At 46.6% G+C, this 18,646-nt stretch overlaps 1 protein-coding gene across 1 annotated transcript; it reads right to left on the reverse strand.

The window, feature by feature from the left end:
• Positions 1-8,958: 8,958 nt before the first annotated feature.
• On the reverse strand, positions 8,959-10,313 carry LOC124688149 (transcription factor RHD6-like). Its single transcript, XM_047221863.1, has 4 exons — positions 10,290-10,313; positions 9,702-9,812; positions 9,458-9,589; positions 8,959-9,353 (listed from the first exon to the last, which is right to left on the reverse strand). Exons 1-4 carry the CDS (start codon positions 10,311-10,313, stop codon positions 9,228-9,230), a joined length of 393 nt encoding a protein of 130 aa, XP_047077819.1. The 3' UTR covers positions 8,959-9,227.
• Positions 10,314-18,646: the final 8,333 nt, after the last annotated feature.

Consider the following 18,646-nt stretch of genomic DNA (forward strand, 5'->3'; position numbering starts at 1 on the left):
TACTTGCACAGCTCGGCTGGGAGAATAAGATCACCGGGACCGGGATACGGGGCAGCTCTGCAGGTGTGGGGATATGGACAGGGAGGGGCCGCTGCCTGTGCCTGCCAAATGAATTTTCACAAAGTCTTCGTGCCAATTCCTTTTGGAATTCCCAAATTCGGTGTTTGTCGAAGCTACAACATCCATAACGTCCAAGAAAACCCTTTTCTATTTGGATGTATATATGCTTGCTCTTGCTTCTTATGTTTTCTCTGTCATCTACTCTAGCTTGAGCTTTCAATAAAATAAAAACAATACAAAATATTTGCCTATTATATCGATTAAACAATACTATATTATCATTTTTTTCCAACATGGAAGGCAACGTGATCTGCTGATTAGCCCTCATTCGTCTTAGTCGTGTTTTCTTACATTGTTAAACATTTTGTTTTCTTACATTGTTAAATATTTTGTTGAGAATTTTCTTCTTCAGTTGATTTGTAATAACTGGATCTTCACGGCTATGTGCATCCTAGTTATGCAGAGGCTGGGTGTAATACTTATTATGAGTAATAAAGCACCCATTATCAATTTTTTTATCGATTAAACAATACTATAATTTTTTCAAAACTCAATCAAAATCACAACTAGACACACTAGCTTTTGTGAGGTTGCCATCACCCTGGCATCAAACCCGAACCGTGGAACCATACGAAAGTGACGGTCACTATCTCCCGGGGACGTCGCTTCGACATCCCTTCCAAAGCCGATGTGCCATTGTACGTCTTCGGATCAACTTATTCCGAATCTGCAAGTCGGGAATATATTCGGGGTAAGAAACTACAAATTAGGGGAATCACAAAAGGCTGAATTATAAATGATTGCCAACTTACATTCAGACATTTCCCTTTCTCAAACATTTCCTTGGAGACACCTGGGACATTTTCTGTAATTTTTTCTCGGCCTCTCACCAAGAGCTTCATTTGAGATTGGAATGTCTCATGCTCCCAACTAGGTTGACCGAACCCGGGAGGAGCAGAACGATGAGTGTGGCGAGAACTTTGTTGATAGCGTCGCGAGATTTCCTGCTTCGTGATATACTGACGGCGCAATGCTTTCACCTCCAGGCGCTTGTGAACGAGGAGTGTCTGGCATGCACCAGATCCAGAAACATTGTTATGCCTTTTGTGAGTAGCTCCTTCCGATTGAACACCCTCACCTTGTCCCCTAGACTGAATTGGGCGTAGGGTTGGTCTTGTTTTGTACTTACATCGCTGAGCTCTGCACATATTAGTGAGAGTTTGTTCTGATTCTCTTGCAGATTTTGCTGCATCTTGAAATTACGCAAGGGCTCACCTCTGTCCGCTGAAGCATTTGATTTATGGATAACTGATCAGGTGGACGGTACAAAAGAGAGATTTTACACCGAAATAGCCCGCCTGGTTGGCCAGAAATTGAGATAAATTGAAATAGATGCCTAATTATACATAATCGTGTGTGTGTGTGTGGGTGGGGGGGGGGGGGGGGGGGGCAGCGCCCCCCTACTCCCATAGCATCTAATAAGCTTTTGGCATCTCGTCAACCGGGTCTTGGCATGCCTTAGATGTTCCGCAGGGTCACTGCTCCACTGCTAGAAGGAATGACCTTGGCTTATCTATGGAGTCACCGTCAAGCTTCATAGCATGCATCCACAGAACCCGTCAGGAGGACATTGTCCGGTATGTACTCCAAGAAGCATTAGCCTCTACCTCAGTCCATGCACATAGCCTTATTTATTTCAAAGGGTCGCGCCAACATGTTATTCTTGCACAAATTATGCAATTGCATGACCTAATGATGCACATTTTTATGATGCCAATCCACATCCCTCCATATCGTCAAAAGTAATAGAAACTGTCTATTTCTGTTGAAAGATCACTGCAAAGTATTCTATCTGCCCAATTTAGTGCAACTAAGAGGGTCATTTTGCAATATGACACGAAACAACACATTATCCTTTTCCCCTTGTTTGGAACGTTAGGGCATCTCCAACCGCGCGACCCAAACGGACGCGCTGGGCCGTCCGTTTTGGGCCGTTTGGGTCGCCGCCCGGACACGCGGACAGCGGCCCGCGTCCGCGTGTCCGTTTGGGTCGCGCGCTGCGCCCAACGCGCGGACGCATCGCAAATTGGAGAAACACGAAAACAAATTTAAAAGGGCAAATTTAAACGATATTTGATTAAACATATGCCCTATTTTGGGCAAATTTAGTACATAGCCCTATTTTGGGCAAATAAAACTAACAAAAGAAGCCCCTATATGGGCTTTTAAATTTAAACTAAAATATAAACAGAAAATAAAAAACCCTCTAGGGTTTGGTCGGCGGCGCGGTGGCCGCCGGTGCGCCGCCTAGCCCCCGTGGGCGTCGTCGGCGATGTCGTCGAGGTCCCCGGGCGGCGAGGCACCGTTGTGGCTCGACCGCGCCGGGGACTCCGGCCGAGGAGACCACGGGGCCTCCTCCCACGGCGAGTGGGGGTCCGGAGCCACCCGCGCCGCCCGGAGGCGCTGCCGCCTCTCCGCCGGCGGCGCCGCCCGGCCTCCCGGCGCCGACTCCTCCGGCGGCGGCACCTCTCCTCCCGGCGGCGGCTGCCGCTCGGCGGCGCGGCGCCTGGCCTCCTCCCGCCGCGCCGTCTCCTCCTCCTCCTCCCGTCGCGCCTGGAGGGCCTGGGTGTAGAGCTCCCAGCCCTCCGCGTCCTCCACCTCCCGCCGCGCCGCCTCCTCCATTTCGGAGGTGCGAATGGCCGCATGGAGTTGCGGCCATTTTGCCTCCTCCTCCGCCGCCGAGACGATGAGGGCGGCGCGGAGGTCCGGGTCCTCCTCCGAGGACTCGGGCTTGGGCTCGAGCGAGCGGCGGCGGCGGTTGCGGCAATGCCGCGCCGCGCCGGCGGCCTCTCCGATGTGGAGGCCGCCTCGGTTTCCGCACGATGGTCGCAGGCGCCGGCGGCCGACGCCGGCTGCTGCTCGGTCTCGTCGTCGTTCGCTCCGGGAGCGAACCGTCGCTTCGGGGCCATGGCGGCGGTTTTTGCTCGGGAGTGGAGTGGGGACCGGAGTGGAGGGCCGGATCCCCTCCGGTCCCCATTTAATAGACTCCCCGGTCACCGACAGGTGGGCCCAAGGGAGACGAGGCGACCGGCACGCGGACGCGAGCGGACGGCGCGTGCCATCCGCGGCCACGCAAACCTAGCCCAGATTTGGGCCGGGTTTGCGTCGTTCCGGACGCCGCGGCCGTCCGCTTTTGCGGTGCGTCCCCGCGTTGGGCCGGGTTTTTGTCCGGCTGGACCCATCCGGACGCGCGGGCGCGGGATGGGTCGCCCCGTTGGAGATGCCTTTAGGACGTGGCCTGTGTGAACCAAGGACGCTGGATGTAGGACAGGCTTCTCTGTCAGCTGCAATAAGATGGGAGCGTGTCTTGTTCTTTTGTTCCCTTTTTGACAAACGAAGACGCCACGGGAATTATTGGAGGGAGCACGGCGCGGCGTAAACAAAACAAAAGAGGGTGTCGACGGTGGTGCATGATGAGAGCCGTCCATGCGTCAAAATGGTCAAACAATCTCACATTTTTCTGTATCAGTGGGATACGATTCATGGAGCTTGTTTGGATTTGCCTTTCGCCGGTGGGATCCGGCCGGGCCGGAGAGCGAACGTGTGGCCCGCCTGGCCGCCTTTACACATCCGGAGTCCAAGAAATTAATAGGGTTCGCTGTAATCGACAAGTTAATATTGTGGCGAAGACCATAATTACGACCATGCAGATGGCCTGATCACGGGTGTGATTACTTTATTTTGCTTGCATTGCATGCATTTGAAGCAAAGCATTTGAATAAGCTCGGGTACACTGGATTTCAGCATGACAGGGTGGAGTGGACAATGTCCAGGCCAAAAGTGCAAGATTAATTGTGTAAATAGTATGTAAATAGTTAGTGTCACGCATAATCATATAGGACATGATACCATGGCATTGGATTGCATTATCTAATCGGAAACTCAATTCGACTCCTGAGTGCATATGCTTCTTCTACTAAAAAAAATTATATTTTAAAGTGTCAATTTTTTTATATTCTACACGTGCATCTCCATAATATATGTGTGTGTTTTTTAAGTTTCACGAAGAAACGATAATTTTTGTGCTCTATGTAAAAAAGAGAAAACAATGCTAGTGAAAAACCTTATTTTAGCACCGAAAATTTGTCTTTTTTACACACGCCACACAACAAGTAGATTTTTCATGAAACGACTTTGCAACTGTGTGCATGTGAAGATGTTTGTGCGAATTTTTGTTTCATTTTTTAAAAATATTTCAAAATGTGTCCAAGATACATTTCAAAATAAAGGGTGCATATGCTCCCATGTGCCAAAACATCACTCTATCTAAGGTCCTTTTTTAACTCAAATTATTTTTAGAAGAATATCTGAATAGTTTTTAGTGAACTCAGAACTAAGTTAGTATACGACATGATATCCATTGGATTGCATTATCTAAGATCCCTTTTTAACTCAAACTATTTTCAGAAGAATTTCTGAGTAGTTATTAGTCGAATGAGAACTAAGTTAGTGGTCGGTGACATTATCGAATCTAAGTTGCAACCCATATTGAAACTCACCATTAACATAAATCAAGAAAGAAACAAATATAAACCTAGGCAGAAGTTGCCAAACCTCCTATTGCGAAGAGTGCTGACCAATGCATTAGAGTATAGAGATTCATGCCAACGTAGGCCTGAATCAGGCGGTTTTTAAGCACAATCAATCCTTGTCTTGTGTAGTTCGATCCCGACCGCCAGTTTTAAGACCACCTACAAAGTCAGCAAAGCTCTCTTTGATGTACTTCCATTCGTCATTGACCCAGACTACAACACATGCACCGCTGAACATAGCGGACACAGCGAAGGGAATAGGGTCGGTATCCTTCCAGGCTTTCTGATTCCTCCCCCTGTACAAGCAAAACAAAGGGATTATGAGCTTCGTCTAATTAACTAACTGTTAGTTAGCTAACGTGGGACTCTGGTCGCCTATATTTCCAGGTGATACATATACTCACCACTCTCGCAGTTCTTGGCCAGTAAAAGCAGACGGATGTCCGACCCCGTAGGAACCATCTGATCAGTTTTGCCAGCTTGTCAGGATCGTCGGTTACCTTGTCCTAAGTTCAACCGTGTGCAAGCAAATCATATTTGAGTTTCAGCCCGGACAAATTATGACATGCGATGCACGCATGCAATGTGGACCGACGTGATATGAAGAAAGATGTTTTTCAGTTCCAAGACAAACCAGACCTAACCAAATTCCAGTTTGAGATGGAACAAAATTCCAAGAAGTTTGAACAATTAATACCTTGATGTCCTTCTTCATGTCCTTCTTAATGCTCAGCTGACGACAGGAACCAGACGAACTCCCGTAGGACCTGACGCCCTGCACCCAAAACCATTATCGGTTTTCCTGCTATCATCGTTATAACAAAAATAGAGTGAGCTGCAAACAAACCATTGCGAGAGAGAGCCCCGTTCTCGTCAGCTGCCAGCAAGGATCGCGCGGTGGCAGGTGTGGGCTCGAAGAGGCCGCCGGAGAAGGTAGCAGGGGCCTCAAGGAACGGCGCAGCACCGTCCTCAAGAGCGATCGGCTCGTCGCCATCCTGTATTCCTGTGGATCGATCGCTCTGTCGCGCGGCGGGGATTAGGGCTAGAGCCTAGAGCGTAAAGAGTTCTTCTGAGAAGAACAAAAGGCCCAGAGAACTATACGATTGTCCTGCCGCAGCCAGCCCAAGAAGAAGCTGGGCCATGAGGCCTTCATTTTGTGTATACAATGCAAATGATGACATGAACATATTTTGGCTTAAATTTTATACGCTTGTTTGACTTTTTATTTTTAGATTGGCTTGTTCACTTCTTGTACAGCCACATGCCCCGTGGGAAAACGCTTGTGATCCACCGACCGATCGGGTGCGGAAAATCGGTCGCTCGCTGTCACGCACGCACGTCGCTTTCACTGCGCCCACGTTTCTTTCTCCCGCGGGCTTGCATGCACGGCTGTAGCTACTCCTAGTGCATGCATCATTGGAGCCCACGCTGGCGGTTGTGCGTAAAGAGCTAACTAACTAGCCAGCTATCTCTCTCTTCTAGGCATTTGATTTACGATTTTTTTTACCTGGATTGGACTCACATCAGCTGCTTTTGACTAATCTTGTTAATTATTGGGTATATCGGACGAGCCTGTAAAACATGTGCAGATACAGAATCAATCTTGGGACACTTAGCTAGTACTCACCATGATTTTCTTATACCACGGTGCTAAGAAATGTCTGGTGATATATGAATCTTTACAATAGATCTTGGAGAAGAATTTTCTAACATCGGTTTTTTTGTGGACTTACCTAATTTATTGTTAACTATTGTTGTAAACATATGGATTTTTGTTGTAATTGGTTGTGACTTTTGTAAAAAATAGTTGTTGATTTTTGTTGTTATTCAATTCTTAGCAAATTAATTGTTGCTTTACCACGTTTGCATTATTTGCAAATATATGGAACTTTTTTGTTGTAATAGTTTGTGACATTTTGTAAAAATAGTTGGTTATTTTTGCTGTAATTCAATATGTGTAAAATTAATTGTTGCTTGACAAATTTACATTTTTTTGTAAACATATAAATTTTGTGTTGTAATTGTCTGTGGTTTTTTGTTGTAATTGATTTCGAGTTTTGTTAAATTGGCTGGAAATTTTTGTTGTAAATCAAAAATTGTTGCTTAACCTATTTTTTTGTAGCGTTATAAAAGTATTATAAAATTTACATTTTTGATTGTAAAGCATCGAGATACTCTAACCACTATTGCTACCTACACAGAATTTGGTGTGAAGCTAGCTGCATGGAAATTGTAGCAAGTAGAATAGGTGGAACCCACTCATGTGAACACTGCCATGCACCAGCAAGCTTGGACACTCACGCAAGTCACCCAGTAGCTAGCAGCCAGCCTTACTGTTGCAAGCATGCCTCTCGACCATGCATGCAAAGTCTGGAACCGATGCATGTCTGCACGACCAGCATGCCGAACAGTCTCCTGACACAACCGCAGCTGATGAAAGCGACATCTCCGCGGGGTAATTCTGAAGCGTACGATGAGTGGAACGGACGACGGAGGTGCGACCGATCCGGGGGCGGGATCGGTCGGCCGACGCGTAGCGCGGGCCTGCTCCGTGGCACCTCTATCTTCTTGCATGCTCGGCCAACAACCTTTATGTGCAACAACTACTAATCGTCCATCTAAAAAACAATTAATGGTCATGTTTCTTCAAAAAAAAAACACAAAAAAGTTTCTTAAATATATACAATCAATGGCCATGCATGTATTCAAGAAACACCATACATGTGAGCTCCCGCAAAACAACATGTTACTACTGAAATTAGGATATTGAAATGCATCATAGACTTTGCAGTCTTACCGGTTGAACAATAATAAAAAGCAATGGGGTCGGAAATGCCGAGATAGTACTACGGATTTGGCTTTCATGGTTATCAGAAATTACACGTCGAACGTCGATGAGAGTCTCAAAATTGGATTTCGAACTCAGAAACGCTTAGGGTGTGTTCGGTTGAGGAACCAAGTAGAATGTAATGGGATGGTTCTGCACCTAGAACTCATACCTGTGTTCGGTTGGACTAGTATCCTGGAATGGAACGGTTCCTCAAAAACGAATATTCGGCTCAGATCCGGAATACAGCGGTTCCACCGAATCGGTGGAACGCACTCGTTCCTCCTCTTTTCCTCACCGCACCTCTCCCTCACCCCCTCGTGACCCCCTGGACCCGCTCGACCCGCTCGTGCCTCACATCTCGCTGCGGGGCGACGCCTGGGAGCAGAGGCAGGCGAGCGGCGCGCGGCGGTGGGCAAGCGGCGCGCGGCGGTGGGCAAGCGGCGCGCGGCGGGAGGGCCCGCGGCGGTGGGCAAGCGACGCGCGGCGGGAGGGCAGGCAAGCAGCTGCGGGAGGGCAGGCAAGCGGGGCGGCGGGAGGGCAGAGGGCAGGCAAGCAGCGGCGGCGGGCACGAAGCAGCGGCCGTGGGCGGGCACGAATCAGCACTGGTTCCCTGCACGAATCCATCCCATGTTGCTTGTATTGATTTCAGCTCAGATCTATGTTATATTTGTATCAATTACCACTTGATTTTGTGAGAAAAATCAATCTTGATTGATATTAGAGTCTATAATTTCAATACATATATTGTAGATCTTTGATTTAGTAATTTTTGATTCCATACATATGTTGTAGATGGGCAACAGGGAATTTTTTTATTGTATGTTGTTGCAAATAAGAACAAGTCACAAACGTGGAGGTAATCTCACCTAGTATAGCAAGGAGGTGAGCTGAATCAAATACTAGCCATTCCATTCCAGTTTTTTGTCTAAACCGAACACAAAACGGAACCGTTCCATTACACTTTTTTGGTCTCAACCGAACACAAGAATGGAACCAACCCATTCTAGTGGAATGGAACCGTGACATTCCGTTCCACTTCGTTCCCGAACCGAACACACCCTTAAACATTTCAACTCTAAATTTTGGGAGGAGGAATCATGAGTTCGAGATGGAGGAGTTTGGTGGTGGGGAGGCATCGAGGAAAAAGATATAAGTTTAAGTTGGACTAACCACACACTCAAATTGGATGGTCTCTAGGATTTTCAAGCGGTAAACACACTTACGAAGAGGGGGGGCTAGGAAATTCGCATTACCATTCGGTAACAGTGGTATTTCGCTCAACAATAAAATTCCTGGTTATTCATGGTACCGAAGAAAATCAAGGAGAGGAGGAGAAAATACAATGATGTTATGGAACGATAACAAGATTCCCGCCTTCCCTCTGCAACCGTGCAACTTTTTTTTGCGAAATAATAACCATTGCATATCTTGATCTACTAACTTACATTACATGAGTATGACAAGATGCCTCTTGGGTTAACAAAATGTTAACCCCCTCCTCTCTTCTACATCAAGCGTGTGTCTAACACGCTAGCTAGGTCCCATGAAAAAAAAAATTACATATACTACTGGTAAGGATTAACAAGAGGGTGTACGTTTATATATGCCCCTCTTATTTATCTTGGAACAAGGTGGATCGTCGTTGATTAATTTCTCTATCATATTCTTCCTTATACTACGTTTGATGCAGAGGCTAGCTAAGTATAACTAATTTCCCTTCTAGCTAGAAGCTAGCTAGTTTCAGTTCAGCTGCGTTGGCCCTTGTGCGGCGAAGGCGACGACGATAAGATGGCGTCGAGCGCCTCCTTGACCTGGGAGATCTCCGGCGCCATCCCGCCTTGCGCCGGCCAGAACTCGTCCGTCGCCAGCACCTGCGAAATCGATCATGTCAGAATTCCACGGGCCTATTGATGGATTTAACAGTATTCATTCAGTATAGCTGATGCCACCGCACGTTCAGAGAAATAGTACACACCTTGACCTGTAGCTGCAGAAACTTGACGTAGGTGATGGCCTTCTCGAGCATGGTGACCATGTCCACCTTGGTGCCGTTGGGCACCAGCTCCTGCAGCGTCCGGAGCCGCTCGCTGATCTTCTCACGGCGGTTCTGCAACACGATTCAGAGGAACGGCACGTTCAGATCCACCGAAAGCACCGACGTAGGCACAATTGATTCGAGCAGTGAGTTTGGGCGCCGGCCGGTAAAGAAATTTAATTACCTTTGCGACGAGGCTTTGCGGAGAGCCGGGGGATGTGGCCGGCGGCTTTGGCTTGCTCGTCTTCCTGCTCGCGCCGCACTGCTTCTTCGCGGCCCGGGGCGGCTCCGTGTCCTGCATGCGCACCACGTTGGACCGTTTCTGGGAGATGCGCGCCGGCGACGCGCCGTCGGCCGAAGCCGTGCCGCTGGACGTGCCCGTGAACAGGAGACCGAACGGCCGCCGCGCGCCGCCGGGCCTCTGGGTGAGGCTGAAGCAGCCCGAGGCTGGGTCGAAGCCTATGGTCGACGCCGGCGCCTCCTGGTCGTCCCCGTCCATGGCGTCGAGCCACGCGTCGCAGTCGGCCTTCCGGTTCGCGGCCGCGACCTGGGCACCTTGACCGCGCGCGCTGCGGTCGAACGTGAGCACGGAGGGCCCCGAGTTCGCGCAGCTCGGGCTGATCGGCACGTAGGCGCTGGCGGCGGCGGCCGGCTCGCTGTGGGTGTAGGCGTAGGCCCCGAAGTCGAACAGCGAGGCCGCGTCTACGCCGCCGTAGCCGAGCGCGTCGAGCGCGGACGTCTCGGCGTCGTCGTAGCCGCCGTCGTACATCACCATCGGCTCCCGCACTAACGCCATGATCAGGACCACGCGTATCTACCTAGCTAGGTAATTAAGCTAGCACTAGTTTCTGTAAGTGGGCAGCTAAACCAAGCTAGTATCTAGGTACGCTCGAGCTCTGTGCAACCAGCGGCAATGGTGTGCGTGCTTGCCTTCTCGCCATGGCCCGGTCATATATATACATGCGGCGGCGCGGAGGCCCGAGCCATGGCGGCCACATGGGGGGCGGTATAACAAAAAACTGGGCGTGTGGGAGGAGTATACAAAGCACATCGGCATTAAATGCTCGAGGCAGATAGGTGATCGAGCTGCCGATCCTTGCCGCTGCTGTGTCCCTAGACCCTAGCTCTCCTCTGTTCACGGAGCCTGAGCTCCATGGCGGGTCGCGGGCACTCGGGTCGGAGTGCTCGGCGTGCTTTATGAGGCAGGCAGGTTATGTTCGTGTGCCCCGGTGCGGATCGAACCTTTGAGGCATGGCGACCCGTAAGGAGGAGGTGAGGCAGGTTGCGGAAGGCGCGGCGGAGACGACGGGCTCTCCCACGCGTGCCAGATTCCCCACTCCTCTCCTCTCACGTGGGACGTTGTCATGCGAGTATGCGACGCAGCGGCTGGTTCAGCGAGCTGCATATGCTCTGTTTATCATGCTCTTCCTCGGCCATGCAATGCAAATGGAGCATAATTCATGCCTGCTTCTTTTCTTCCAAGAACACGTAGAAGTTTTGCGTGTCTTTCCTTAGAGCGCAACAAGAAAAGTCAGTATTTTCATTCCTTAGAGCATCTCTAGCACATACCGCATCGAACCCCTATCCGGAAAAATAACCACCATTTTACGGGTTTTGAGGCAGAAAAGGCCAATCTAGACACCGCATCGAGCCCTCCTCCGAAAAATATATCCAGTCTATCCAGTTTAGTGTCGTGGAAACCTCAATTTCCCAGTTTCGCGAGCCCTTCCAAGCGTGAACCGCATCCCTACTCCACGTTGGCGCGAAGGAAATTTCAGCCCAGCGGTCACCGTACAAGCGCCGGAGTTGGCCAAAATTTGCCGTAGTCGTCGGATTTCGGCCAAAATTGGACGCAAAAATGGAGGGGGTGGAGCCGACCGATGGAGGGGATGAAGCTCGCCGGCAAAATTTGAACGCGCATGCCGGGCGGGCAGGAGGTGGCCTCCGTTTCGGCGAACAGGCACGCGAGCGGGCAGGAGCAGCGGCGCGCGCGGGCGGCACGCTGGCGGCTTGGACACGCGAGCAGGGCGGTGGGGCTGGACGGGCAGGAGCAGTGGCGTGTACAGCGCGTAGGCGGGGCGACGCGCTCGGGCGGCTCGGGCACGTGGGCAAGGCGGCTCGGACACGCAGGAGGGGCGGGGTGGATTCGTTGGGTAGGCCGGCGGCCGACGGGTGCAGGGCAGGGGCAGAGCGGGAGTAATCCGGCCTGGCTAGTTGAGAGAAGAAGAGGAGGCATAAAAAATGCTATTTTTGGGAATATGCTGTTGTACAGTCCATGTTTGCGGTATCTCGATCCATGCGATGTTTTTTCGGCCCGCAAACAACGTTTTGGGTGCCCTCCATCAACGTATTTAGGATTTATGGTTTCCGGTGTCTGCTAGAGATGCTCTTAGCTTTTAGCCGAGAATGACACACAGCGTAAAGTGCTGAGAGTGGACTTTCAGAGCGGATGGTCAGCACGCACCTGTATCCATACCGTCTATATTGCATCAACATGCGTGCTAGCTTTTTTTTTTCTTCCTCTCAAATAACTTCTTATTTTTGTATCTCTCACACCAAACAATCTTTAAACTTGGAATTTTGCGGATCACTTAAACATAAAAAATAGAATTTGGGAAAATATTTTGGATTTTTTATGTAATTACGTATATATATATATTAAGAATTTATTTTGAATTTTAAACTAATTTGAAATTTCAAAAAATTCCAAACTATTTTCCCCTATTATGTTCGTTATTTTGAGTGACTTGCAGAAAAATCAAATCGAAATATTTTATAAATTACGAGAGATTAAAAAAAAGTGGAAAGGTGCTGTACTGAAGATTTCCCAAAAGTGCTTGGTAGCTGTTTAACTCATAAAAAGCACGTCTCAGTTCCTTTTCCAACCGAAAACCCTGACAATTGAGGACCTTTTGCGACTGGTCTTCATATATTATTCCCCTAGGCGGCCCGGCAACATCATCTCTTATATTATTTGTGGATGATACAAAAATCTTCATGAATGGGTCGAAGGCTCCAAGGGCTCTCTCGAACAACTTATGAAATCTACCCCGGGACAGCTTATAAACAAGGCGCTTGCGGCTGTTTTGTACTGTCCAAACCAGCAGAACTCCCTCAAGAAAACAGTTACTTCCTCCAATAGATATTACTCCCTCTTTTTTATTTACTTTTTATTTATCGCTTTCTAGGTTTAGTTAATGTCAAATTTTGCATAGTTTGATAAAAATATAAGTTAAAATATCAATATTCCTAATACCGAATACATATAATAGAAAATTATACTTGGTGACGGTTCTAATAAAGTAAATTTTATATTCTAGATGTCGATTTTTTTATACATATTTGGCAAAAGTTTGCAAAATTTGACTTTGACTAAACCCAGAATGCAAAGTAATTCTGAATGGAGGAAGTATAAGTATTGAAATCAGTGACACTTATTATTGATAGTATGGAGTATTTCATCTCACTTTTATGAAGGGATCTTTAAATATTTTTGAACATACTCAAAATATGGAATTAGTAAGTAGACATAGGATTACCAGAGGGCCCAAAATATACTAAAATACAAACAAATCGTTAAACATTTGCATGGAGGACCTCGAACACAGATTGCAAAACGCGACCAGGTCCTACGAATCGCTCGGCTCTATTTTGCTTCGCTGGTGTCTGATGCACCTTCAAGCTTTGTAATGCCACCTAATTCCTGCTCGTCTTGCTTATGATCTAGTTGTTTTTGTTTAGCTTTTAGTTTTCATTTTGTGTCGACTGCGGCCTTAAAGACTTTTTGGACATGCCTTTTGCGTGATGTAGAACTGCAAAACTTGGTTGATTTGATCAATGGAACCGAAGATGGAAGATCCATGTTCATTAAAAAATCATTATTCATGTTCATCTAGAAAATCATTATTACATTGGTGCCTACTAGCAACGACGCATACTTTCCTGGCAATTTGTTTCAATGTTACCGCGTACTCTATTTTTTGTGTGAAAGGGAGTTACTTACTCTTTATCAGGTTATTAGCGGATCCTAGACAACCTAGAGAAGAGAGAAATTACGGAACACGATACATGGGATACCGTTAATCCCTGGCCCGGATGCTGGCTAATCTGTAATCCTCTCTGCTGTTCTTACTGACTGGTTGTTAACTGGCTGTTCCCCGGCCGGCCGGCCTTGTTAAGCGCTCGTGTGCACGCCGCCTTGTGATTAATGATGATGGATGACGATACTTGTCATTAATGCTGTTGTAGTCTCTCATTGTCAAGTTGGTCTGGCTCTCCCTTAATGGCGAGCGTGCGCGCACATCCAGGTGTCGAGAGTGGAGCTCATCTGATTGCGGCTAGGGTTTGGATCTATCCATTGATTGGCAGATTAACTCGGCCCTCCACTTCTGTGCTGGTTTAATTCGGAGGATCACGGACCACATGGCCATCGCTGATTTTGCTATACTCCTGAACTCTTGCTGATTTGCTGTAGTAGTACCTTAATGTAGATCGATCATAGTGATCTGTGATTGCTATATTTGCGAACAAGACGTGATAGCACGTAGCCCAAGCTAGCCCAGCTTAAGTAAGTATACGTACTCTGGTAATGTTGGACAAACTCTGTTACTACAGCAGTGAAAGAGCGCAATTGGCAGTGACAATTCTGGAGCTGGCTAATGGATTTTACTGCAAGTGCAGGGTTGTTTGGTCGGACAGTGATGTCAACTTGGGGTAGTATCTCTTGGCAAATGCTGGTCTTGCTTTGCTGGATGGATCAACGAGGGATTTACGCAGTTAATGGCGCAAGTTCCCAGCCGAGCCAGGGTGCATAATCTCTCGACTAAACCTCCCGCGCACGTGGAGTTCATTAATGGGACAGGGGACCAACCGACTAGCTCTTCACTTCTTAAGCTTCAGTACTCCATGCTGCAATCTGCTTCTAGGATCCTCTGATCATCTCCCATGCTGCGATCTTTAGAAGAAGACATGTTATACTTGCATGGATGCATTGCGATGCAATAATGGAGCCAACCGCACGAGATCGGGTTAAACTAAAACCGACCGCTATTACTCCCTCCATCCCATGAAAATTATCTAAGAATTATCAAAATTTAGATGCATGTTAACTAATCTCAGATAAGTTTCATAAGACGAAGGAAGCAGTACAATTGCTAGTCTATCCCTACATGCAAGTCATCCAAAAGATCTATTCAATTAGCCAATCAAATGTTCATACCATCCCCAGTAATATTTATTATTTATGTATCTTTACATGCTAGCTGCGGAATATCCCCTCTCTGAATGTCACCTAGCTCTCAGCCAATTGTTCACATCATCAATTTATACCCATCAAATATACAACAATTGAACATCTATTATAAATTATTTTACCATCTTGGCTATTTTGATCAACTGAATCTTGCAAATTTTTAAAGACAAGTTTATATTTCAGGTGCATTATACCAATTTATTGTCATACAATACAATATGTAGTATAATTTTAGAAGATTCTTGCTACAACGTTTGGTGTATCCTTCTAGTTAACTGCACAACTGTGAGCCCGTGCATGTATCAGCTGCCACCACTCTCTCTTGGTCTTTCTCAAATCTAAATCAAACTGAGTGACGTAGATGGCTGTGTGGAATCTACTTAACACTTGCGCAAACTGATAAGATTCTCTCGCCTTGCACGCGGTGGCCGGATGATGAGATCACAAAATTAACATGGGCCGACATGCTTTGCGCACTCATGCATGCAAACGGCGCGCCCGCAGTAATGCCAAGAGATCATTTGACAAGCTGCTCGTGATCAATCGAATTAAGCTTGACAAAGTCAGCTATCTTCATTACTCCAAATATTAGAGTAGCTAATATGGGGGTAGCTCATTTGGTGCTCATTTAAGACGATCCTAGTAGGTGTGTAATTGGTCAACCAAATATTAGAGTAATGTTGTAAAATATCCCTCTGTTCACAATTAGATAGCTAGCGTTTCGGGTTTAGTCAAAGTAAAACTTGGCAAATTTTGACTAAATATTTAGAAAAACTTAACATCTATAGCGTAACATATGTATTAATCATCATAAGCTCTACTTTATATTATATGCATTTGGTAGTATGATTGTTGATATTTTTCCTAGCCAAGTTTAACAAAAAATTGAAGCTTTCACCAGTTGGGAGGGGTTACTATCTTTTGATGCGATGGGTTAATTAATAGTTCATAAATTAAATATGTATCAGAAAACAAGAGACAGAAGCTAGCACTAAAAGAAAATACGGAGTATATTACATTTCTCCGTGGAACTCCAGGAAAAATGAGCGCGAGGAAGCATGAATAATGACATGGCGAAAAGTTGCCACTATGTGCTACCATCTACTAACTGCGAAGTTTTGCAAGGTTGGCTGATTGACTAAGTCCTCTCCTCGTAGTTAGAAACAAAAACTACAATGAACTGAGAAGTTTTGCAAGGTTGGCAAGGTTGCAAGAGTTTGCACCTATAATGAATGGCTGGTACAACTTGCACTGAAATATATACAAATTCCATCTTAGTAATGTTAGAGTGCCCGGCAAAATGAACACCGTTCTTGCAGTTGTGCAGTTAACACAAGCTCGTGGAGAAACAAAAACTTAATGTAAAAAAAAATAATTAAACACTCAATCCATCGTAAATAAAACAAGTTCACACTACTAGATCGCTATTTCTCGGTGTCTACACATAGCACATATTTTGATTGGTTAAGACAAGACTGTGATCGACAACTGCTCCATCAATATATGATCGTGATTGCTCCGGTGTCCCCCCCTCAGCGCTCCATGGTTCTGAAAAATTGGAGCCGCTCCAGCTTTTTTGTTTTGATCCGTGGAGTTGCTCCAGCTTTTGGTACAAATACGTGTAGTTGCTTCAGCTTTTGGTATAAATACATGGAGTTGGTTCCGCAGAACACAAAAACATGAATTGGTTGTTTATTTACGTTCCACTGCCACCGATAAGTGACCAAAATATTACGCACGTTTTACCTTTCTCCCCCTCCTCTCTCGGGCATGTTTCCCAATGCCCAGACTCTCCCCGATTTGACTTCACCGCAACGTGATTCACACGTGCCGCCACCGAATCGAGGCCGCCGACAAACGAATGAACTTATCTTCAGCCGGAGTCAAACTTGTCCGAATCATTCTTGCTGCCACGCAAATCGAGTTGTACCTTGTTGTCACCGCCCCCAGAAACTTGTTGTGGCCGCCTCAACCAACTTCTTCATGGGTGAGACAGCGTGAGACGTAGTGGCGGCGACAACAAGCTATTGGCGGTGGCGGCAGCGTGCTACAAATCGATTTGCGCGGCGGCGAGAACGAATCAGACAAGTTTATCTCGGCTGAAGGTACGTCGACTCGTTCGCCGGAGTCCATGATTCAGTAGCGACAAATGTAAATCGCGTTACGATGAAGTCAAATCAGTAGCAGTCAGATGTAAATTATGGCACTCCGTGTTTTTATGTTTGTGTACCAAAAGCTAGAGCAGCTTGCACTTAACTTTTCAAATCTGTCTCCTCTCTTGAGTGCGTAATGGATTCGTAATTCTAGTAGTATCTAAATATGGATCTAAAAACTTGTTCAAGATTTCTAATTACCCGGTGTTTGGGAACGACGTCACGGCAGTGCCGGGTGGTTCAGTGCCGCTGCCATAGCCATCCTCATCGTCATGGCCAGGCCAACTCCACCGCCAGGAAATACTTCGCCACGGGCCAGATGGACTTCCAGCCAAAGATTTAAGTGATCACGCGGTGCATCCCAGTGTGCTCTGCATTTTTATATTTCACGAATTCAACTTCACGTAATTATACCAAAAGCTGGAGCAGCTCCAACTTCTCGAAACCGTGGAGCTAGGGGGGGGGGACACCGAAGCACACCTATGATTTATGTGATGCAAAATCACAACCATAATTTTATATGATTTGAGTTTTTGCAACGTATGAATGTTGCATCTCAAGAGTTTATCTGTTAAGAAACCCCATCACATGAATATGAAGCGCACTGTGATGACACCAATCTTGATTTCGACGATGGGGTTTCTTGGATAAAAATCAGAGGGGAATAACGACGAACTGCACCCCGACGAAATAAACACTTGTGTTATGCGGAGAAAGGAGATGCCAACGATGACATCAATGACGATTATGCAGGAGAAGTGACTATAATATGTGTTTGTATTGAACTATGTTGATGGTAACCTTTTTTTACATTGCTTTGAACTATGCATATGCATTTCGTTTGTGTTGGACATGTATGCTATGCAATGCGGATTTGAAGTTTAACTTTATATGTGTATGTGACGACCTTGCAAAATCTCAAATTCATTTGTTGTCGATATTTTGTGGTGATCTTCCATATATAGTTAAAATTATGGAGCTGGTTATGCGACAGCCGAGCCCTATTTACAACACCATGTGTGGCAGGCATGCCCTATTTTATATGGTCTTGTAAACCAAAAGCTGCACACAGATCATGGAAAACCTATTTTTGGCGATGTATAATTTGTACATCACCTTTAGATGTCCGAAGAACAATGAGGATAACAGGAGGAGAAAGCAGAATGACTGAAGTATTATACATCGCCGTATAAGATGCTCAATGCAACTCGATTTGCTAATTAACCATTTCGTATCCTAATCTATTAGGAACTTTTTTTTTTGCGAAACACAGTACAATCAAAGACGCTCATACATACGCGCACACACTCACCCCTATGAACGCACACACGCACACCCTACCCCTATGAGCACCTCCAAGAGACTACGTTGAAGAATTGATCCGGCGGGTTTTGAGATTGACGAAGTCACCACAGGCGCCTCAAAGTCTAGTAAAGAAGAACAGATCGAGGAGCCGGCGGGCTTAACAAAATGTTAAACCGCACGTCTCTTCTACATCGGGTACGTGTGTAACGTGACAAAAAAAAGGTTACATACTTGTGACAATTAACAAGAGGATGTACTTATATATGCCTCCTTATTTATCTGCGAACAAGGTGGTTCGCTGTTGATTAATTTCTACCATATCCTTCCTTATACGTTTTTTTAGAAGTCCTTCCTTATACTACGTTTGATGCACAGGCTAGCTAAGTATAACTAATTTTCCCTTGTAGCTAGCCAGCTAAT

Source organism: Lolium rigidum, chromosome 2, assembly GCF_022539505.1.
Source record: "Lolium rigidum isolate FL_2022 chromosome 2, APGP_CSIRO_Lrig_0.1, whole genome shotgun sequence".
NCBI lineage: Eukaryota > Viridiplantae > Streptophyta > Magnoliopsida > Poales > Poaceae > Lolium > Lolium rigidum.